At 41.7% G+C, this 24,181-nt stretch overlaps 1 protein-coding gene across 2 annotated transcripts in view; it reads left to right on the top strand.

The window, feature by feature from the left end:
- The window catches only part of ARHGAP6 (Rho GTPase activating protein 6), a 311,515-nt gene that overhangs the window by 139,101 nt on the left and 148,233 nt on the right, over positions 1-24,181 (top strand). Inside the window, exon 1 of one of the 2 annotated variants that reach the window (XM_068180084.1) lies at positions 15,199-15,429. The exons of the other annotated variant lie outside the window; for it this stretch is intronic. Within the exon in view, the coding sequence (XP_068036185.1) occupies positions 15,385-15,429 (45 nt within the window). The 5' untranslated portion in view covers positions 15,199-15,384. Of the gene's footprint in view, positions 1-15,198; positions 15,430-24,181 lie in introns of those variants that run through there. 2 annotated transcript variants of the gene reach the window in all.

Consider the following 24,181-nt stretch of genomic DNA (forward strand, 5'->3'; position numbering starts at 1 on the left):
ATTTAAAATTAAAAAAAATATTTCCTCCTAGTATTTGTTCTTATTTATCCTTTTAGTAAAAAAATCATCTTTACTGATATAATTTGGTCCAAAAGCAATTAACTTTGCAGTTATTCTGTTCCCCCTGCTCCATTTTTCTTTTTGAAGACATTTGGCTTCATGGTTCTCCTTTTTTCCTCCCCTTTGCAGGCTTTATTTTGCAAGCAACTCTTTATAGAGGAGTTCAGCATTTGTAAACTTTTGGTAGTGGCAGGTCAAGAATGCTGGTGATAGCCCTGTGTTTTCCTCTGAGGGATTCCACATGAGGTGCCAGACTCCTGTGAGGTGTTGGTACATTAACATAAGAACTGGAATACTGGTGGAGATGAAGAGAGGATCCCTAACACCCTAATGCTCTTTCCTGTGGCAGGCAGAAATGATGATTAAAGAAAGTGTAGTAGACAATAGAACAATCAAGTGTAAGACATAAGTTACATTTTCCCCTTCCTTGTGGTTAGTGATTTAGGGTCTTCTGCACAATAGACAGTATTGTACACAGTAATCTGAGTGATGTTGTTTAATAGCCACTGATGGCTGGGAACATCTTTATTCAGTTTTTAAACTCCTTGACCCATTTTTACTCCTGGTTCTCACTGTTGCTACACTAAATTCCACAATGGAATTATTTCCTAATGCTGATAAAAGCTTTTCTTTTGTAGAAAAATCAACATGCAATGTCATCTCCTTTTGGAGTAGTATGCCCTAAATACGCAGGGTTTGGGAAAAGAGAATGTACAGTTGCACCAAATGTTTAATTACTCCAGTTTAAGGATTTAATTACCCCAGTTAAAAGCAAACTGAAATAATCCATTCCTCCCACCTCCCCTGCAACACCTACAGCAGTTGAGTGACCTCAGGGGGAATTGATGTGACAGACAGTTAATCCACTATAAGAGTATTAATTTCCCTTCAGAGTGGCAGCCTTTCCACAAACACACTAAACCTGGACATAAAAAGAGTAGAGGGATGCAGGACCACTCCTTCAGTGGCAATCTACCCCTGGATGGATCAAACCCTTTATGAGTCTGCACAAAGTCTCAATGTTTGAAAAGTGTAGGGCAGCTGTTTCACCTACTGCACAGATACCATACCTTTTCAGGGCTTTCTTATTAAGTGAGAAACTTCTTTGGTTTTTTTGCAATCCATTAAGACAAATTCCACCCTCAGTGACAACAGCCACCTAAGTTTGAATGAAATATAGTTCAGTCAGCTCCAGAACCGCAAATGTAGTTCTCCAGTATGCTTCCCTGACCTCACTTGGGGAAAAAAATCCTATCAGCTATGATAAAAATCGTGGCTCCAAGTTTTCCTTCTCTCTATTATTGCTCTTCAGATCTTAAATTGAGAGTTTCCATTACAACACAAGGCATGAATGTACTGCTGTTTTGTCTAATGCACAGTGCTTATTCACATATTGGTAGCACCTTTATGTTCTAGTGCTGGAGGGAAGAAGTAAGAATTTACTTGCAGACAAAGTGACAGACACTGTCAAGTTCACTTAGGTATTTGGATTTAACTTCTGAATTTAATTCAAAAGAAGAGTGATTCACTTAATTTCTTTTTCTTTGGATATATCTCATATTGTTCAGTTACAATAATATCAATTGTACCATAATGGAATTGCTAATTTAATAATATTCAACTGATTAAGAATGTGATAGTTAAAACATTAAAAGATCCAGAGTCAGCTAACAAAAGCCATGAAGTTCAGACCTTAAAGGATTGGCAGATTCTAATAGAGATTTTTTTTTTCCTATATCTGTTTACAAAATTGGGCCTGATTTTTTAAAACTGAGGGAGGGGAATATCTGAGTCTCCCTTCCCTCACTTAAAAAGTCTGCAAAGCTTTGTTAAGAAAATAAACAGAAAAGCCTCTGAGAAATACATGAGCTCCAAAGGAATGCTATGGTCCAGCTGCAGCCGAGGCTCAAGCACATCGGTGGCTTCAGTTCACTGCAGACACAGCGAGCTCTCCTCCCTCCTGTGAGAGTTGCCCTGCATTTGTTTTGTTTGGATTCCCACCAAAAACGGGAGACTGTAGGTCTGTGTGTCATGCCAGCCCTTGAGCATCACAACTGCCATGCTCTTTTTAGCCTCCATCTAGTGGGCACCATGGTTCATGGGCTGGTACCTCCTGCAGCATTTTTTGTGCTGCACCTCTGGAAGCATTACACACATCAGAGTCCAAAGTGAAACACTCTGCCCCTTGGATGGTATGTTGTAGGTGAATGTGGAGGAATTAACAAAAGGTCATGACACATGGTGCAATATTGAAACTTTCCTTGTGGCTTTCTCTCCAGCTGAAGTACAGTGCTTGAGCGTGGGCTTCTCCATCTGAGACCCTTAGCTGGATCTGAGGTCATAGCAGAGGTATGATCAAGCTTTGCTATAGCAGATATCACAACCAGAGATGTGTAGTTTCTTCTGCCTTTGGTTTAGAAGCAATTTTCCACACAAATCCCATAGTTAAAATGTCCAGGGGTCACTATGGGATTCACCACACTGCTCTAATGCTTTATAAACAATCAAAGGCAAAAAAGAACCAAGTTAGATTTAGAATTTTAAAAGTATGAACAGTCTTTGGTACAGACATACTCAAAGCTATGTGAATAGTGCACTGCTACCTTGAATTACAGCCATTGTCAGCAGCCTGTTATTAAATAAAGAGTAAGAGGGAGATGTGTATGAATGTGAATGTTTCACATTGTTTTTGAAGTGAAGTAACACAATACTGAGAGCATTCATTCACACATCAGCAGGGCAACCACAGTAGTCTAAAAATTATCCCATTTATTGGAATAATCCAGATGGTAGACAGACATATACAAGCATTGCCTTCTGGGTCCCTCTAGGCTGATGGAACAGATCACTGCAACCATGTGTTCATCACTGTACTGTGCTGGTGGGTCTCAGAGGTTCCAACAGACCAGCATGTATGTCAGTTGGATGTTTATGGTTCAAGCAAGAAATCAGTCAAACCTTCAGTGTGGACCATTTAAGTAAGCCAAGATGCTTTTACTTAACATTAAATAAGGAGCAGCATACATTTTTTTTCTCTCTGTGGACCCATGGGATCAGCAGTTTCTGTTAGCACTCTAATTTACACAGGATCACAAGAGAACTTCTTGTGCTGGTACAGCTGGGAGCAGGCAGTACAGGGGGAGCAGAAGAGTCTGTCATGGGTGATTTTCAGACATGGCTTTGTTGTCTCATATCTTTTGTTGGAGTGTTCTATAAAACAACAACAGGCCTGAGCACCATCATCAGCAAAATACTGCTGCCTGTCTTCTCATAAGTACCAACAAAAAGTGATAATCTACCTTTTTTCATCTCAGACAGTGTGCCTGGGTCTCTGTCATGTGAACATTGCTCTTGTTTTGTTTGGAGTCTCTTCTGGGCTGTAGCCAGTCTCTCCAGTCCTCACAGGGCATATCAAGGGCCATAATTCCATCATGAGGCAGCAGTGGAGTTGTGCCGCACAGTGACTGATCCATATCCTTGGCTGTAAGTAGAGCTAAGCCAACACTAATTGCTTGGACAACCTTGCTGGGCTGACTGGGTTCCCAGTTTCAGAAATTTAGTGGTGTCTCAGAGAGGAGCAGTGGGAGCTTCTGGCCATCATGTGTTCATCTCTGAGAACTGCTTCAGCAGGCCCTCAAGCTTGGGCGTTGGTCTCATGAAGGTGTCCATTCTCAATTAAGGGGCAAGAATTCTGGTCGTCCCTGTTGTATTGCCATATCAGTTTCTTCATTCTTTATCTGCTAATGCTACCTTTCCTCACATTATCTATCATAGCACGACTTAGCACGTTTATTAACAATTCTTTGCCTGTATGCTATACCATACTTTAGAAGAAAAAAACAAACTGCATTGCTTTGCAAATTTCAGCTTAGTACCAAGTGGATGGAGAGATGTTATAGAGGAAACCTGGGGGAGGGATGTTTTCCCATCTTGTTTGCAGGCCCATGTGTTACCTAAAAGGGAAGCTACAGATCCTTTGATCCTGACATCCTGTCTGAGTACTTTGGTGTACTTTTGACTCTAATTCTGGGTCTTATGGGTAAACTTTACGTGATGCTCCATTGAAAGAACAACATTAAACTGAAATCTTAAATTAAGAGGTACAGCTTTGGCTATGGAGTTTACAAATTCCAACTTATGTACAGTGGAGAGCCCTGTTATTACAGAGTGATACTCTAATAAAGCTGCTTTAGATGGTCATAGCAATTCTGAATTGCAACGGAAATAAAACATATCCATTTGATCCCTGTAATTGCATCCACATCAGGACTTCAGCTACATGAATAACAACTTACACTTCTAAATTGGTTTTGCAGTACAAAATGAAACTTGAGTTAAAGCAAACATGTAGGAAAGCATGAGAGCTGCTGGGTGGGAAGGAGAAGGAAATACCTGAAAAACCTTTCCTTTTTTCCAGCTGTGCCATCTAGCTGTTTCTAACTCAGAGACCAGAGCAGCAGTCTGTGAAACAGAGTGGTAAAAGAAATGAAAGAGTTAAAATGAGTTGGACAGAGGCAGGGACAGTGCAGATCTGTGGAAGGAAAATACTTCCCAAAATGGGTCAAAAATAACAAATACAAAATGTACTGAATGAACTTTTGTTTTTGCTTAAGATTAACTTAAATTTTTTAGAAGAGAAAAAACCACTTTCTCTAACAACACAAACCCTGTGTATATTTACCTGAGGCTTATAGAAATAGCTCATATGACAAGTCTGGCTCCATAAACTCCGCCTAAGAAGCCTGGATCAGCAAAATTCAATCTGGAAGCTGTCTATAAATTTATTAAAACTGTCTGAGGTTTCTAAGTTAACTATTGACGTAATCTTCTGTTTGTAAAAAGATGTAAGTTTTATAAGTTAGTACTGAAGACCGTGGAAATCAACTTGCAGCATCCAGTGCTTTAGTTAACTTTAGATTTGATTCTTCTGATAACGAAATGCTAACTCAAGGCCAACTACATAAAGTGAGGTCTATTTGCAAATTAATTTAATTAATTTTAATATATTTTTGTCTTTTTTACTTACTGAAGATTTTCAGCAGTCTCATGCTTCAAGTAAATCTTAAGGAAGAAGTCAAAGCAAGCAGTCAGCTTCTCTCAGGCCAATCAAATAGTGCTTTTCTGCATGTTTTACTGACAGATGAACAGGCAATCCCATTTATAGAGCATACTACATGTTGACAGAGCGCATTACTTCATTTTGCAGTATTGGCAATTTGAGATCTTAGCAAAACAATGCTGAGGTCGCTCTCATTCTGAATTGCCATCCTTGGAATGTGGCTTGGGTTTTCATTAACTCTCTCACTACAAGGTACTGCAGATGGAGACAGACTTTATAGAGGGGATTGTAATAAACATCAGAGAGTAGAAAGTTGTAAACAGCCTAAATTCTTTGTCCTGTGTGGATGAATTCCTTTTGCTTTGAACATCCTTTGATGTTCTCAGCATCTTGTGGACACTTTTTCTAATTGGAGGTGAATGGGTGGATAATGCACATGGACTTTGATACCTCCCAGCTGGTGTGTGGGGAGAAATGGTCTCAAACTCCAGCACCCAGTGAATATATGCCTCAATATAAACAGTAAAAGTTTGAATATTCAGCCTGGTGCTTGGCTCGTAGAATTCTGGCTCTGCTTAGGAGCACAAATCGTGTACAGGATCACTTCCAAGATTTCTCCTTGACTGTTTAATCGAGAGAACAGGACAAAAAGGGAGAATAAAGAGCACAGCTCTAGCACGGCTTTCTTTCACTGCTGCATTATTCCTGCTTTTTCCTATGCTGGCTTCATTGAAATCACGAGTATTATCAAGTTAGTGTAAAACTGCAGTGAATCTATCCAAGGCCTTTTCCGTACTTACATTTTTTTGAGTCTTACCCGGACAGTTAAAGCAATACAAGTCACTTGAGAAGAATTTAACTACAAAGGAACTGGGTGTCCTTACTGCCAAAGGACAGCATACTGGTGGGGGAATCTTTAGGAACAGCTTCAGTGCTTTCAATTCATAGCTTACCTTTCTACAAAACAATTGCCCGAGAATGGCAAACATTTTTATACAACCCAGCCTTTCCCAGGCTGTTTCGCCCAGGGGGATCGTCCCCTCCCAGATTAGCGTAAGTGTCCTTGCTCAGCAGCACTGTGACTATACCACCTCTGGATCCCTAGATCTGGAAGTCTGTGGGTTGTGCTTTGCCTTCACCTTCCCCAACCCCTGCAAAGGGAATAGCCATAGTATGGGATACACTGGAATAATTGCACCCAAGCTATGAGGAATTCAGAATACTTCCATCAAGTAAAGGATCCTGCAGATTAAAACAATACATCTCTGCAATAGGAGAAACTGCTTGGATGATGATGCATGTCTTATATGAATGGTGCTTTCATGTTCCTGTTGCTTTTTAAATTACTTTCTCTAAAGTGCTTGCACTCAGAGCTCCAGTTTCCAGGTAACAAGGAGAACCAGATGCCCAAGTGCTGGGTGATTTAACCTTTTTTCTGAATACAACTGGGAAGCAGATTGAGCACTAACATATTATAACTCTTCAGTTAAACTCAGCTCTTTTGGCATGTAGACTAATTTGTGAGAGCGACATGCCACATTTACACGCAGTCACATGTAGTGCAACTGTCATGACTGCTGCAGGGGAGAACAAAAGTACAATAAAGACACATTTTGCTTTATGTTTACTGGGCTGTGTTTTCAGCAATGTGCACTGCTAAGTACCAAGTTAGTCCATGGGTCTTGTTGGGTAAGGGATTAATCCATTTTGCCTGGGTATATAAGAAAGGCCTTCTTGCCTTTCTTTGCCTTGGGGAAGAAATCCCTTCCCCAAGCTCCAACTTGAATTGATTTAGATTGTAGAAACACATGACTGTTGAAACAGTCTGAAACTGCTCAGCTGTTGAAACTGCTATCCAGGCAGTTAGACCAAAGGTCTTTAACATAGTCATTCCTACCTTTGGGTAGCACAGCTTGCTCTAGGGTTCTGTACACACATGTGTCTGCAATGGCAGCTTCTCCAGGTGGGCACATACAGTCAGTGCACTCATCTGGGTCTGGAAATGTGTCGAGCAGATCAAACATGGCATCTGCTTAAGACTGCCGTATCCCAAACTCTTTCAGCTCTACTGTCTGTATAGAGTAGGTCTTCAGTAGCTAAATGGGGCCCGAGATGCATAACTCATGCATAGACACTGATGGGTGACTATCTGAATCTGAATCAGAAGTGCACCTGGAACACTTGGACATGGTTGTTGTTGTTTGTTCTTTTCCTAACTTCTTTACAACGTTTTTAGACTTAAGGTAAGAGTCATCCAGAGTGTTTAACATTCTGCATTTCTCCATCTCCCCTTTGAGTGCTGAAGTCTATTCCCTCATATTCTCTCTCACCCCTGACAGGTCAGGGGAACTTTTATGCCTGAATCATTAAGTGACTGAAGTTTCTCACTAAAAAACAAATATGCTTTGATGCTTTTGCAGCCTCAAGGTGAAAACAACAATAAACTTATGGCCAGGGAAAATGATGCTCGAATAAAACTCATTACTGCTTGAAGCCCTCAGACTCCACACAGTGAAATTGTAACAATTCCTGTTTTTCAGAGTAAAACCAGATAGTGAATGTAAATTGCTAGAGCACACTGTAAAAATGCTCATTGCTAATTCAGTGGACAGTCATATATACAAGTTCAAAATACCTCATAAGGAACTCAGTGTGTGAAGTTATTGGATATTATTCCATTTTAAAAATACAAAAGAAGAAACATTTCAAAAGCCATTAATCACACTAATGAGTTGAAATTTACTATAGCGGGAAAAACTGATTTACTGGCTTTCAAATATTTCATTTGCAACTCCTTGATAAATCCAGTTGATTTGTAACTCCTTAATCAATCCAGGAAAACTATCCCTGAGTTACAGGCAGGCTGCATGGAGACTCTGGGTTTATGACTGAGAAAAAACCCTCCTGGGCTGTCCCACAGCCCAAGGCCTGGGACTGATTCAAGAGTGTATATCTTTGGTAAAGTCCATCGAGCGATCCAAACCCAGGCCCAGTGATCCTGAAAATTCTCAGTTCCCATTAGCAGTGTGGGCTGGCTGGCAGAACTGCTCTGCAGCAGTCTCCCTAGCTGTAGAACAGGCTGCCTGCCAGGGCTTGGCACTGCCAGAGATGGCACGGCCCTGCAGCTTGTCAGTGCCAAGACCTCAGGGCTTCACAGGACTGTGGCAAATCCTAATTCCATAGTAATTCTCAGGCTGCCTTTCTGGCTTCCCAGGCTCCCTGCCCTGGAGCAGAGATGTACTGGGATGCCTCCCAGGGACTGTCACTCCAAGGGCAGTTTGCATGAGCGCTCTGCCAGGGCTCAGAGAAAAGAGGAATTTGTGTCAGGCTCATTGCTAACCAGCAGACTGCCTCATGATTTGCCTTCATCTGGCTCAAAAAAAAAAAAAAAAAGTATAGGAATTAATAGTTCACAAAAACTTTGAAAACGTTGGCTTTAGACTCAATCGGATGAAAGTCAAATTTTCAAAAGCAAAGTTCGTTCTCAGCTGGAACCCTAGCTTTTCAACCAGCCCCAGTGAATACTATGAATAATAATACCCTGACTCTTAATTTACAGTTGAAATCCAGAAGAACACAATGTCCATCTGCTTACATGATCCCCAAATTATTGACAACTACAAAAACATGATGTTTGTAACCACTTCACATATAGCCTGAAATGTATTAAACAATGACTTCATTTGAAGAGGTTTGTTAACATTATGAATATTATTATTGTGGGTCACAAGAGGCTTGGTCTTGTTCCAGTCTTGAAGTAATTACTTTTACACTGCAAAACTGGTTTATGAATTACAACATTAAATCAAAATGTACAGTAGTCATGTTACTTCTTGGGAGGTTTATTGTGTAGTTATTACTCCGCAGACTAAATGGATTTTAACAATCCCGTGCTATTCACAAAACAATTTTGAATAAACTTTTGGTTTGTGAAAGAGCCCTTCCTTCTCCTAAATTCTTGTCAAATATTTAGATGGTAAATTTAGATAGGCGCCCATGCTTCTGTCTGTTGTTGATAAGCATTCTTCTTTCTAATCTGAGCAACCAGATCATGTATCTGTAAGTGACTTGTTTCAAGTTCGTGGTTTAAAAACTTTTCTTACATAGCTGCAATTTCTGTAAAAGTCATATGTAATGAAAGAAAATTGTGTTTTTCTCCCTCTTCAGTTCTTGGAAGACATTTAAGGGAGAAGGATAATTGCTAGTGAGAGCACAGCCCAGTTTTACTTTACAGTGAAGGTGAATTGCAAGGAGATAAACAAGGAAGGAAATACATGGAGATCTACCCACTCTCAGGAACTAGAAACATCTCCCAGTGAATTGTTATTTTCTCAGATGTGTATGATTTACAGAGATGAGACTTCACTGAGGCTTTTGGCTTGCATGCTTAAGTCTCCTAAGCTGTTTTGATACTCTTAACCTGGAAGTTACGTTTCTTTTTTTCCTGCCCTCCCCACCTGCCCCGTCCCCCCCCCCACCCCCCTGCCACCCCAGCATTCTTCCTCTTATTTTTATCTTGGTCTGTGACAGCAAGGAAAAACAAACATTTATAAAAAAAAATTAGGCCTGAAACCCTGTCATTTATCTTCACATGAAACAGTGAATGGTCACATTTATTTAAACTGCAGCCTCTAAGGCAAGAAAAATATGGCAGGATAACTGGTAGTTTCTTTTGCAACTTTAAAACCCAAATGAATTCTAGTGATCCATGGAATTAATGCTATTTTTTGTTGAAAAATTATTTTATGCTATGTTTAGGGTAAGTTTTTTGACCTACAAGTTAGTGGTTTGTCGTTTTAGTTTAAAGATATTCTAGTAAATTTTCACTGATGGATTGTGCACATGTAAGGCATAGAAAGTAATTTAACCTTTTTCTAAACCAAAAATATTTTAGATTAAATTTCTTTGCCATGCTGCTGATAACTCATAGTGCAGTAATATGCACTAACACATGTAGGACACCACTGACCTATAGTCAATTATACAGTATGTATATATATAGGGCCTTATAAATTAAGCAGTGTAGTGATTTATCCTGCATGAGGTTCTGGTAACACACCAGTGCTAACAAACTCCTGGATGTTTGCTAACACCTTTCACATTGCAGGAAAGGTTCCCTGCAATTTTTGTGATTGCTCCATGAGTTGTCCATTTCTTATATCAAGTGCTTACCAGAACAGCTGGTTTTGGCCCCGGGGCATGTTGTCTTGATTCTCACCTTTCCCTATGCCTACCTTTGTTGCTACTGTTCCTTCCCAGCTGATGCCCCATCAGGCAGCAGCAGCTCTGGCAGCTCTGGCTGACTGACCACAGGCAGAGGGCATGGAGAAGAGTCAAGGGACCTCCTCTAGATATGTACTGATAACATTCTTAAGAAAAGCTGCTCGTCCTGCCCCTCTGCACAGCACGCTTTGCAGCTTTAAATTATAATCTGGAGTCTGGTTTGCCCTCGAGGGCTCCTTGGCGTTGGACCGTGCAGGAGCGTTTCATGGGTGTGCACAAGGTGTTGTTCCTCTTCCTTGCACCACTTGGTGCAAGCACAAGATGAGTGTTTGCACTGAGGTTACTTTGCACCAGCCCCCCAGGAATAAGGCACTCAATTCTTCTCCGCCAGTATGTGAACAACACTTGGGCAACTCCTTGAGAGCAGTAACAGGGTCACACTCTTCTCATGTATTAGATCTCATATAAAGAGCTTTCAGACATCTAGGAAATTACAGCGATCAAGTTCTTTCCAAATAGGATTTCTTTCTGTCTAAGAAGATTTGCATCATTATTGTAAAGAAGCATCTCCAGGAGTGAGATGGCACTTCATTCTTCATGGGCATTAAGTACTATTTCCCTAAGTTCTGTTACAAACTGGTGAGAAATTATCAACATATTTTGATAGGTAGCAAATAAAAAAAAGAAAAAAATTCTGAACAAAAGATTTTTGTAATGTATTATCCCTAAATTCTGATTCCTTAGTTTCTAGGTTTTGTTTATAGAACTTTATGCATTTCATATACTTGTCTGTCGTCTTTTCTCTCTCTTCTTTTTGGGAAATAGGCTCAAACCATTGCTTGTAGCAACCTAATGAACATTTGGCCAGGGTAAGAAAAGTGCTAATTTCCCCATGAAGAAGTGTGCTGCCAGTATCACTCTTGACTCTGGTTCAGCAGCCACAGAGGCGAGTCTTTCCCAGATGTGGAGTTACCTCTGTGTGGAAGCTGCATTCATGTACTATTAGAAAGGTCAGGCAAAACAAGACCTTCATGCTTGCTTCAAGGTTTTTCACCTGAAGATATTGATTGTTTTTTCAACTGTATGGTAGCCCCTGCTTTTCTGAATGCAAAGAACCAAGGCACTGAGACTGTTAAGGACTTTTCTGAAAGTCAGAAAAATCTGAGCTTTAATAGCTAGGCTCCCAGGTGGGCTTCTCCTCACTTAAGTGCAGATGCCTGAAGGGCAGCAGTCTGACCTAATTGTCAGGGACTCTCACTGAAGTAGCACTTCATTTTATGTGCCCTACTTTAGATGTCTACTTGGAGTGACATACATACACACCAGAGGTATGGGTTTCTTCCTGTGGAAGAGGGTGGTAGCCTAGGGTGGTATGCTGAGATGGAGATTGTAGATGTTTACATTTAGGTTAGACAAATCCTTTACTGCAGTAAGGACCATGCTGGCTGCCCTCCCAAAACAGGATACATTTGGAAACTTTTTCCTGCCTCATCTGATGAGACATCAGACAGCTTGAGTCACTAGCTCCAGGTAAAGTTCATGGCAGAAAAGTAGTGAAATCTCTCCAGTTTCATAATTGTGTGCTGTCTGCAACTGAATAGCTATTTTCCTTTGTTTATTAGCAGTTACTGTTGAGAAAGCACTCAGTTCCTACAGTAATATTGGAAAAACAAGACTTGGCTTCACTAATGATCAGGTAGGTAGGATTCCATTACCTACTCATTTCCCAGCTGCTGTGTTGTAAGCAACTAAATTTTAGATGAAACTGTTCATTCTTCTTTTCTGTTGTCAATGACAAATGATTCACAGGAATGACAGTTTTAATAAAATCTATGTTTGCAGGTGTAAAACCCACATTACAGCTCCTCAGAGCTGTGTAAGGAACAACCACAATGGGAATCATGGAAAGCATGAATTGATTGAGTTGCCCTGGAATGAACATACAGGAAGCTAACTGTGATGCTTTGTATCCTCTCTTAAGAGAAGCTGACCTGGAAGCTTTACACTTCCCAAAGTGAGCTGCATGCATTCCTTGGGTACACAGTATCAGGTAAATAAAGGAGGAAGAAAATTTGGAAGGAACAGCAGGGAAGAATCATAAATGCATCATAAGTGAATAAGGATGGAATGTGAAAGGGTAAAACGTAATCAGAATGGCCAGAAAGATCTGTCTGTAAATCTTGGTTGCTAAGTGGCTTAAGAGAGGGACAGATGATTGCAGGCAACTGAGTAGTACAGCTCAGTGGGTTCCTCTTCACTGCAGACCAGGGTGGGCTCCAAACCCTGTGCAGTTTGAAATCAAAGACTCCTTGGCCACCATAAATACAGTGTAAGGGAGCTTTCTAATCACAGCCACAATAGCTTGTGTTCAAAATCCAGAAAGCTTTTGTTGAGATCTGACCTTTGAAAACACCTTCTGTAGTCAGCAATTAGTTTTAAATTCTGATACTAGGTAGACACAGGAATCTTTTCTCCCCGTTTTTTATATTATGTGTACAGAATAAAACTGGATCTAGCAAAACCTGCATTTTTCTGGGTTAATACCCCCATATTGTAAGTTTTTGCTCATAACTCTTCCTTGTCATCATAAAAAAGTTCAACTGCAATTCTTTATCATGTATTCTTTATTTTTAATCTTAGCTGCACCAATGTAACAACCTGTTATTATTGCAAAGCACTTCAATGCATGCTCTTCATCTGCCCCCAGTATCCTACTCCCAACTAGACAGTCTCCAGATTTCTTTTGTGCCAGCTCTGGCACTCATCTCCTCCCTCAGAGGGCTGATTCAGTATGCTAAATGGAAAGAAAGGTGTGTGCTTCATTTGCTGTATTGGTTTGCGAGAAACACGGAGGCAGAGGGAGGCAGAGGGAAGGGAGGTGGTGGCAGTGTGTGGCTGGAAGAGGGGGATGAAGAGGGTTAATGGGAGACAGACTCTCCTTTTCAGCGGCAATGAATTTCTAGGCCAAACAAGTTTGACCTGCAAAATTTCACCTTTAGTCCTTCCCTTCTCCGGCTTCTCCCTCTAGGGCATTCTTTACCTTCCTGTTTTTTTCCCCTTTCCCTGAATTACTCTGTTTTCTCAAAGTTAAGCATCTCTCCCTTTACTGGTTTGCTTCTTTTCTACCTTTTCTACCCTCTGAGGGTTCCTCTCCTCCATACTATTCTTTTCACCTTTGGGTATTTATTGGAAACAACAGCCCAGTTTTAATCCTTTTGCAATGTTTTGTATTTCCTTTTGCATTACATCTGTGGTTAGAAGAAGCTGGTGATGATATAGAGCTTGAGCACAGAAATCCTGCAAACCTCTTCCCATCTTGTTTATTTACTTTCTGTGGTCAAACCTGCAGAACAGACAAACAAATATTGGGAATCACAGCATATGATATATGCAGACTTTCCCAACTGAAAATATCTCCTTGAAATAAGAAGTAGAAATTTAGAAGAGAAAATTTTGAAGAGAAAATTCAGGGTTTTATTTTTTTACCCTTTTTTTTCCGCCTACCTGCCTGGAGATTCTGATTATTTGAAGTTTGTTATATAAGGTTTCTTTCTATTGGGTGCTGCTTTCCAGTACATGCTCTGAAACTGCTCAAGTATCTACCCTGCCTTGTTTTCCAGGAAGGGGAGTAGCAAAGATTGTTCACCTGAGAGACAAAAATGGACTTTACTGGTAAATGCAGATACTGTGTTCTATGTTCATGTCAAGTTGACTGTCCATGGGAACACTTAAAAATATTTTCCTCTGCAATAAGGATTAAGATCCATGGAAGATCCATAACTGGAAGCTTGTTGAGTACAGTACATCAGCATCAGAGCACATAAAAACTTTAGCTCAACTGAGTTCTCTTTCCAGGATGTATTTTGTGTTATTGTACACATTTTTTTTTTTTTTTTCCTCAAAATACTTTCTCCTTTCTCTCTAAAGTACTGTGCTACCTCTGTTTTGAGAGAATGTAATGGGCTAGTAGCATTTGCCTAGATTGTAGGTCGGAAACAGCAAAACTGGATTAATTCCATTTGTGTCATGCAGCACTACAATAAGGCCACTTCTTCAGAGAACAACTGAGAGTAACTAGGGGTGTTGCTGCCCTTACCAAGATTTGTACAGAGCATTTAAAATTTATTATAACGGTAAAAGAGGGCTCAGGAAATCATCTAGCCTGACCTAGGCTCGGCTTAGGCTATGCTTAGCTGACAGAGGTTTATACATTTTTAAACACTTCCATTGATGGAATAATCTCCCCAGGCAAGTCACACAGAAGTTACTACTAATTATATAACACAGCAGAATGCAGTTTTCCTTCAGAATTTGTTTGATCTACGGTTTGTGAAAAGATACATTCATGAAATAACAAATAGGCTGTGACATCGCATTTTGTTTTTCAAAGTCTACGTGTTAAAGAATCACAAGCCAGTTCACCAAAAGTACGCACTGTAAAACCATGAACAGGAAAGTTATGTTTTATTTTGCCCTCTCTCCTTCACCTTTAGGTCCTCGCCTGCAGGACCAGGTTCCTCGCCCCCAGGTGCTGCCAGGGGCCGGCGCGATGTTTGCCCCGGGGCTGCGGGACGGGACGGCTGGAGCCGCCGCTGCCGGCCGGTCGGGGCTCGGGACAGCGCCTCCGCGAGGCGCCTCGCCCGGCGGGCCCCGGGCCGGCGTCGGGGTCCGCCCGGGACTGCCGGAGCCGGGAACGGAGCCGCCCCTCCGCGCCGGGCTCGCAGGTGCGCCGGGCTGAGCGCCGCGGGGAGGCACCGGCGCTGGGCGGGAGAACCGAAACCGCCGCCCCTCCGGCGGCGCCGGGAGCCGCCTCCTGCCGCTGCCGCCCGGCTCTGCCGAGGAGCTGCCGGCTCCCGCGGCGGGGTGGGGACAGCCGGGGGCGGGCTGCAGGCGGGAGTTACGAGGAGGGGCGCCGGGGGCCGCAGGCTGCCGGGCGGGAGCCCAGCGCTGCGGCGGCCGCCGGACGGCAGGTCAGGGTCAGTGCCCAGCGCCGCCGCTGCCCGAGTGGAGGGAGCGGCGCCGCCGCCCGCCCGTTCGCGCCCATGGGCGACTCGGTGTTCAGCGAGAGGCCGGCGCTGCGCTACGCGGTGAGTGCCGGGGCGGGAAGGGGCTCCGCGGGGCCGGGCCCACGTGTGCCATGGGGTGGTGGGAGCGTCCGTCTGTCCGTCCGCACGGGCGCGGAGCCGCGGGTCAGGGGGAGGTGGCCGCAGTCCTGTCCCGGCGGGGACTCGATGCGTGCAGCCTGCAGGCAGGGCGCCGAGCTGGAGGCTTTCACCCGCTTTCCTACCTGGGAGTGTCGCGCTTTGCTGGAGATGACATAAAAAAATATATATATATTTTTAATTAATAAAGGAGAGGGCGATACGGTGCCGGCCACGGGGCAGCCGGGCTGCAGCCGGCAGGAGCGGTGGCGGTGCCGCCTCTCCCCGGGTAGCGGGGCGCTCCGGCTCGGGGAGGCGCTCGGGCGATCCCGGGAGCCCCGTGTCCGACCCCCGCCGGCCCCTTCTCTCCTCCGCGGGCTGGGGGTGAGCCCAGCCCCGGGAGGGCTCTCGGTGGCTGGTTCCGGCACCGCTCCCGCGGCTGTTCAGATAATAACACCATTCTTTATTTAATTTCCTTCACGAGAGCTGGTGCTGTTGAGAAGCCGCTGCACTTCCACCAGCCTTATTAGGAGCATTTTCTCCTTTGCTCCGACAGGGAAAAAAAAAAAAAAAAAAAAAGAAAAAAGCCGCGTAAAAACAACCAGCTGCCTCCTCTTCTGAAGTCATAAATAAACTCCAGCACGAGTTACTGCTATTGCATGCGAGGGCTGGTGCCGCTGTCGTTTGCACCCATGTCAGTGATGAATACTTTTATTGCTGTTGTTAAAGTTGTGGGAATTGTCAGTCGGAGCAGGCTTGCTTCACTGGTCCTGGGAGCACGGGTAGCTGGATTGCCGGGATGGGTTGGTGGATTTCTAAGTGTATCAATTACGGGATACACTGCGATGTGCTTTTTTTGTCTACTTGCTTCACTTTGATCCCTTCAGTATTGGACCTGAAATTAAACTCCTTTTTATACACTTTTTTTATTTTTAAAACCTTGTGTAAACAATTGGGAAGAGACTACTTAGGTTTTTTTGGGCAGCAGGGTTTAATGTCTGTCTCTATACATATTTTTGTACCCACTCTACTGTAGCTGTTAGTGCATTCAAGTGCTTTAATAATATGAGAGTTTTTAGAGGTAATGGTAAGTCAGCTAAATTAGTTAATAGAAACAAATACCTTTGGTACTGTGTGTGAGTAGTGATAGTGATTTCACCAGGAATCTAATTATCATAGATCAAACAATTCGGAACCTCTTCTTTCAACAGGGCAGTGGTGCTGTGAGTATTTCGATGCGTGGAGACCACTGCCAGTCACGTCACGTGCTAGCAGCATGAAACTTTTATTACTTCCTGTGATTGTGCTTGTCAGTCTACATTTACTACTAGTTGCAAACACATTATTGTTTCTGTCAGTTGGGTATCGGTCGTGTTTTATGCCCAGAGCCAGCAGCTGGTAGTGCATTGAATTCAGGACAGCAGGCATGCAAGGGAAAAAGGATGGCCAGCCATATCAGATGACCATTACCCCTTTGACAAAATCCCTGGTCTTTGATTGCTGTATGTTGCAGCAAAAGGGAAATTCCACACCTAAGAATGAAACTTCAAAGTATGTTTTACTATTTTAGGATATAGTTCAATGATAAAGCAGCAACACATAGTTATATCTTGGAGGTGAGTGATATTTATAGTTGATATCACTGGCTTGCCTGGAGAATTGGGGTCTGGATGCTGTGCATAATCCATGCATAGGCTTAACATGGAGTCTGTGAAAAACCTAGATAAGAAGAAAAGTGTGTTGACTTGATGATGAGCTAAGACTGTAGAGCTTTCTTGTATTGAGACCTTAGTAATTACTGCTTAAATGTAGTGAAGTACCATTCTCATTAAGTAGTTACGTGGTATAAATACCAATCAAGTTCTTGGATTGTTTTGATAACTGTGAAATAAAAATTATGCACTGTTATAGCATTTAATAGCCATTAATTTATTGACAGAAGAAATTATAGTGATTTCTGTGGTGAGCTTCTCTTCCGATTTTCAGGACTGATAATTAAAATTTCGTGGTTTTCATAAAAGGAAGCATCTGCACTAGCATCTTCGTTCCAAACAGCAGTGTGCTTTTGAATGAAGTCTCCCAGTCTTCCCCAGTTGTTTGTTTTGCTTCATGTCTTGGGGCAGTTAGAGCACAGGAAACAGTATTTGTTCAAGTGATGCTGAACTGGGGAATGTCTCCTGGTGCTTCTCAGCTTGGAGGGTATTTGAGCCTCAGGACCAAGCTAGAGTCAGCTATACTTAGAAAATTCATGTTATTTGGACATTCCATCTGCTGTACCAGCCCCTGCGCTCTGCATTGTGCTATAGCCAGTGCAACACAATAATGCAGCCATAAATCAACAGGGATGGCACTGTGATTCTGAGGCTTCCTAGTGTATTTGCAAGCATAGCTTATGCAAACACAGACTTAATAGCTTAAGACTGTTATGTCAGTGGGTATGATCACATCACCTATAGCACATTTGATCCTGTCTGTGTGTTAAGTGAGAGTGGGATTACTGATAATTATGTCACAGTTCCATTTTGAACTTGTCATTGATGTTGACTTACCTAAAAACTCCCCCAGGCAAAGAAGTAATTTTAATATGAAACATTGTTTTCAGTGAAAAGGAAATTAAAAGAAACCAGACAGATGAAAATGAATACAAATATATTATTAAAGGAGTAGGTGTAAAAAAACCAAACCAAAATGGAGATTGAGAGACAGTTATACTTGCATTAGATCACAATTTTTGTCCTTCCTAATATCTTTTCGTTAGTCCAAAGACTCTTTTCCCTTTCTTGTATGTTTAGATGACATTTTTATTAAAACTTACAGAAAGGTAAATAATATCTCATTCTTCATGTATGATGCCTGGCCAAACTGTACCCTTTAATTTTTAGACATGGGTTAGTTTACTTGCCCATTAATCATCTGGCTGAATGACTCTGAATTAAGAGCTCTTTTTGGTATCATGGTGTTTGTAACTGATACTAAAATCTCCAAATGTTTCAGGAACAGTTCTCATATAGTTTCATTAAAAGGTATGGTCACCTTCCTGACTCAGGATTTTTTTTTTTTTTTGTGTTTGTTGCTAAATTCTTTTTTTTTCCCTCCATCTTAGTAACTTTATGGGGGAACTAAAAAGCTGCTTCATGTATTTTGGCTAAAGCACCAGAGAGATCTATTGGTTACTTGAGGTGTAGAGTTTTTTCTTGTGAAAAAAAGACTCAAAACAGCCTCAGCTGTTGCCCAGTCAACCAGTCCCTCAGTGGTTCAAAGCGCAGGAAGCTTGGAGAATGATCTGGTTTGATCATTTTAATCTTAGTGTGATATCTTTAATCTTGTTTTGTCTTGAAACATTTACCAGAAACAATTTCCCTCAAGGGAAAGGACATTTTACCCTGATGAGGAAACTCTGCCCGTCTTCCACCAGGGCAAATGAGAAAATGGGGAGGAGTTGGGATTTGGAAGTGGCTGCCATGACTTGAGGCATACCTTGGGGAATTCATCTGAGGAGAAGATACGAGACTTTCTTGGGGCCAAAAATTGAGTGTTCTGGCATCCAGAGTGGAAGGGATATTTGAGTCCCTGGACAGCACAACTTTGAGTTGGTTTAAGCTTCTGAATCTATTGCTGATAATGAGGTCACCTCAAATTCAGACATTGGAGAGCATTTTGAGAAAAGAAGGGTTTTTTTTCCCAGCCTCCAGCAGTGTTTGGGGAATTGTATTGTGTGTTTGCTCAGCCTGTGCCCAGCTGACCCCTTGTTGGGTTGATAGGCAGACTTGCTGCTCCCTCTTTAGTGTCTTAAATCCATGAGTCTTCCTGGAAGGATGGAGAAAACAAAAGAAACAGTTTTCACTGGAAACTATGACATTAGGAAACCTCCTGCTTTCTGGAGCACAGAGGGAATAAAAAGAGGATAATAGACATTTTCCTCCAGTATTCCAGTTGTAGTAATACTAACTGTACCTCATAAGAATTAGATATTAGAATAATTCAAGGTGGAGTAGTGAGATTGGTGGTGATGCTGCAAAACTAAACTGGAACAGTAAAAATCTTGTGAGGAGGACCCAAGCACTGACATCTTCTTGTGAGCTTGCCTGTGTTTTGCAAGAATTCACTTTTAAAGACAGTTCCTTGCATTTCTGATTTCAGGACACATTGCCTTATGACTTGAGCCTTCAGCCACTCACGGATTTTAATAACAAACTTACATGCCACAAGCAGACCACATTTGTTACCATAATTGTAGGAAATCCTACAAGTAATTTACCTTACTGGACTAATAAGTGTGCTGTCTTCACCTAGACCATTTGACTGGTTTCTCTCTCTTCCCAACAGTCTTGCCAGCAAGAAACAGCATAGGACACCAGGCTGGGCCAGTGTGTATCCAGATCCATCATAATGTATTTCTGTACTTAGGTTTGGTGAGGTTAAGGACAGACTGTGGGCTGGAGAGTAAGTTCCTGTCACCAAAAAAAAATCTTAAACATCTCTCCTTCATAAAAGGTAGCTGCTTATTTTCTCCTATCCTGAATACTCCCAAGCAGAGTTAATTTGTTCTGGAAGTTTATCTGCTCTGTAGGTGTTGTTTTCAAATTAGGAAATTTTGAAAAAAACTATCAAATTCACCAAATGCGCAAGCTACAGAAGAGGCATTTAGCAGTAGAGGAATAGTTAAATGTCAGATATCTGGCACCTGATTCTTGGATTTTATTTATCAAGGACTTATCTTACCTTATGCATGTTGGACTTTTTGGAAGGAGGAATATGATTTCTGATGAATGTTGAGCTTACTGCTTCATTCTTCATTTGGGTGAAATTCCCAGTGACAGTGGTGACTCATGCTTACACTTCTGCAATGTTTGGAAGTACTTTTATTGCTAATCTCTAAAGAGCATGTATAAATATAGGAAGCGAGCTCTCTTTGTCACTCAGTATGAACACCAAGACCAAGCTTTGATTGGGATTGATGGAATTTGAAGTGAGTCCAGCTGTTTTTTATCTGCTGTGCAAAGTGGCCATGAGTTAACACCAAAGAGCTGGAATCCAGGAAGCAAGGGGCTCATGTGTGTCACAGGATTTTAAAAAGTTACAGGAAGTAGATTTCCATTCTGATCAGATTCTATTTTTTTACAGCTCTTGAGCACCTCATATATTTTGGGATCTCTTCACTGACATGTGGATATCACTGTTCTTTCTCTCAGGTGCAGGAGAAAGACTGGGGGCAGATGCAGGTTGAGTTGGGCAGGACTTGCTAGGTTAGCTGCAGAGCCACACTGATGTGGTTTATTAGTCTGCTCCCAGATCCTGTGCAGGAATACAGGTGGCCTAAAGTACAGAGAAAGTGGCCACCCTGTGTATAGACAGCAGGAGGTAAAGCTTCCCTTTATTCAGTTTCTCTGTCTGTCTCTAGCATAATCTGTCCCTGCAGAGCAATTACAGTTCTTGTAGTAGTACTTACAAAGGGGCTGTTTAATAAAACTCCCACGTGAGTGGATCTTCTTCAGAGGCGTGTCTCTTCAGAGGGACACACAATCATTAGGCTCAGATGTGGTGCTGTGCTTCCCCAGAAGGTTTGTGCTGATACTGCTTCTCAGGGAGAAGATTGAATCAACCAGCACTAGTCCTTTGCAAAGCTTCAGGGTAATGTTTTGGGCTCAGGTCTGCCTGAGCAGCAAGGTCATGCATGGCTAAAATCAGCAACCTGTGCCTGGAATGAAGGTTAGCCACGTAGATGAAGTACATGATGAGGATTTCAGTCTCTGTTATGTCCTTTTTTGGTGATTTTGAGCTAGGCTGTTCTCTGGTCCTTTTTAAATCTTTTTCTTCCCCTGTGGAAATGCTTCTCTTCCTAAAGAACCTGTGTGTGGAAACACATGCTAGCCTTTAGAGATTGTTCAGGTGTGATGGTGGTGTGAACACAGAACTACCCTGAAGTAAAATGTTGAACTCCACCTAGCCAATATTCCCCACACCAGCTGAGGGTTTGTATTTCAGTTCTGTTTTCCAGAAGCTTTTTGAAATTTGATTGAGGTCACAGATATATTTAGATAGTTGGTTCTACTTGTATTTATCTTCAGTTGCAAATTGGTTACCTTTTATGCGCAAATGTCTTGTGTAGAACTGTGAGGAAGGAAATTTACTTACTCAGGAGATTTGTTTCTGTAGAGTTATATATAGTAAAGTAGTTTTGCCTGCTACAGCTCTTTAAAATTTCATATATATTTAGAATTTGAATCTCAAATGAAAATGACACCTAAGGAATACTCTGCTTTACATGTCATCATGTAAGCAGGGATTATTGAACTTCTTTAATTTGGCTGCTAAGGACCTCTGTTGCTCACCCACTAGTATTTCTGTGCAAGGTGTGTTTGCTGCTCTTGTTCTAATGGAATACCTCTACCTGCGGCAGAAATACAGCTGAACTCTTAGTGACTTGGAAAAGATGTACTCAGAGTTCAAATTCCACACTATTGCTGCCTTTCTAACACATTTGAGAATATAGAAAGACATTTGACTTCATGGAGTGAAATGGCTTTTACTTGTCTAGGGAATAAAGGAGGTCTGCATGCATTGTACTGCTTACAAAAAGAATCTGACAGCCTTTCTGTAGCATGCCTTGGCTGACAAATCCACATGGTTCACATTAAGTTTCTCTAATGGGGTGTCAAATCTTAGTGCTCCCTTGGGAGATACCTGGATCTTATCAGGCATGGCTGACTCAAAAAGAAAAGTAAGTAATGTTTTTTCTGTCTAAGTGTTATTGATAGCTCCCATTTAAAAGGATTTTCTGAATATATTCTCTACTAAATCAAAAAATGTTATTATATGCTGATGGAAAATTGAATATTACAGCAGTACTTAAATAGACTGTATTTAGTGTTCAGTTGCTAAGGGCAACCTACGTACAGTTTGGGTTTTTCAGGCTGTGGTGCCCTCAGGTATGCAGGAAGAGTAAGTGCTGATCTTAACTACCTGCAGGATAGTCAGCTGTTATTTCATACTTGGATGCTTTACATTTTTGAAACAGGTGATTGAAGCTGTGGAAATTATACTGGAGGCTGTTGATATTTCATCATACAATTGAACTGTTTACTTCAAAGTAATATCTCATACTTTTGTGCATTAGTTTATATGAATCTGATTATTGGTCACTTTTGCTGTGCTTCCACGAAGATAGATGATCCTATGATTTATAACTACTACAGTTCTATGTAATTATAGTAGAATAGAGCCAGTCTTCACTGTTTTTGTTTGCTGGAGATAATCAATTGCTTTGAAATCAAGCATCTTGTATAGCTAAGTACACCTGTAGCACCCAGACTTTGGCCTGTGTCTTGTCTCCTGAAACTTGCTGTTGTCTTCTTTTGATGTCAATAAAGGTATAATATTGCAAAGTTTTAAATATTTACAAAGTCGGTTGTGTTGTTTGGAGTGTCAGATTTGATGCAGAGACCTAAATTAAATGATCTTTAATGATGACAATTTTTTCCCTTTTTCCTGTTAGTTTGTAAAAGGTCCTGTTACACTCATCTATACGTGACTTGGCGTATGGATCCAGTATCCTTGCTGGCTGAAATTCTCATTTGTGTGATTACTGTATTTTTTCCAGTCTGGTCCTATTAATAACGATCCTGAAGCTTGCAAAGCACTTTGTTTAAACACAAGCTGTGGAAAAGAATCTGAAGATAATTGTTTGATTAAGCTTGCTTAAAAACTTGGAAATGTATTTTGGCTTTCCAGGTGAGAGTTTTGAATGAGCACAGTATGTGGAGCTACCTATATGAAAACCAAAGCAAACCCATAAACAAATTGTGCTGGAAGAAAACCATAGGTACTAGCAGCCTGGTCCTGTTCTTGCTGAAATATGTCCCAGCTTATGAAACAGATGTGGAGTCCAACTTTGTGCAGAGGCCACACCCTCCATTTCCCTTGGCAAATTGTTTCACATTCCAGCGACCCTCTGGATAAAACATCCTTTAACTGGTACTGTGGCCTTAAGTGTTTATTTTTTTCTTCTGTGGTAAATTGTTCTTGTTCTGTATCACTAAAGGCTGTCATTAATATTTGCATACTGTTATTATGTATCCCTTTAAATGTCAAATTTTGTAGCTGCGCATATTGAATGTTGGAAATATTCCCAATTTCTATGAAAGGTATCTTAAATAAAAATGAGTGATTTATTTTACTGCAGGGTATGGCACTGAGGAACTTGTGGTAGAATGTCAGAGGGGTTTTCTTGTTTGCTAGCAGATATCTCCATGAATAATTGAGGAACCCCCTGATTAGCTGGTTGCTCCTTCTCCCAGATGTGTGTTTCTGTGGTCTCCTTTATGAATGCTTTTGTTGTTGAGTTCAGAGCCTGTTTTGTCCTCTGAGCACATCTGGACAAATGGAAGGAACAGGTGGCAGGAGGGGAAGTACATGGCTTGGCTTTTAACTGGAGGGTGTATGTCTTTCAGAGCTGTAGCTGCTGAATCTCTTACTTCTTGTGGTGTCTGCAGTGTCTTGCACAAGTAGAGGTAGCAGCAATGACCAGGGGAGTTTGTTTCAACCCATGAGAAGCACATGTGAGCCTCAGGGGCTGTCACTGCAGTGAGAGATGCAACATGGTCAGGTCTTGAGCTCAGGTTCATATCTCAGTGGTGGGTTTTCACTGGAGAGATGCATGTGCATAGTTCTCAGCATTATCTGGTGACAGGCAGCACAT

Source organism: Anomalospiza imberbis, chromosome 2 (genome assembly GCF_031753505.1).
Source record: "Anomalospiza imberbis isolate Cuckoo-Finch-1a 21T00152 chromosome 2, ASM3175350v1, whole genome shotgun sequence".
NCBI classification, from domain to species: domain Eukaryota; kingdom Metazoa; phylum Chordata; class Aves; order Passeriformes; family Viduidae; genus Anomalospiza; species Anomalospiza imberbis.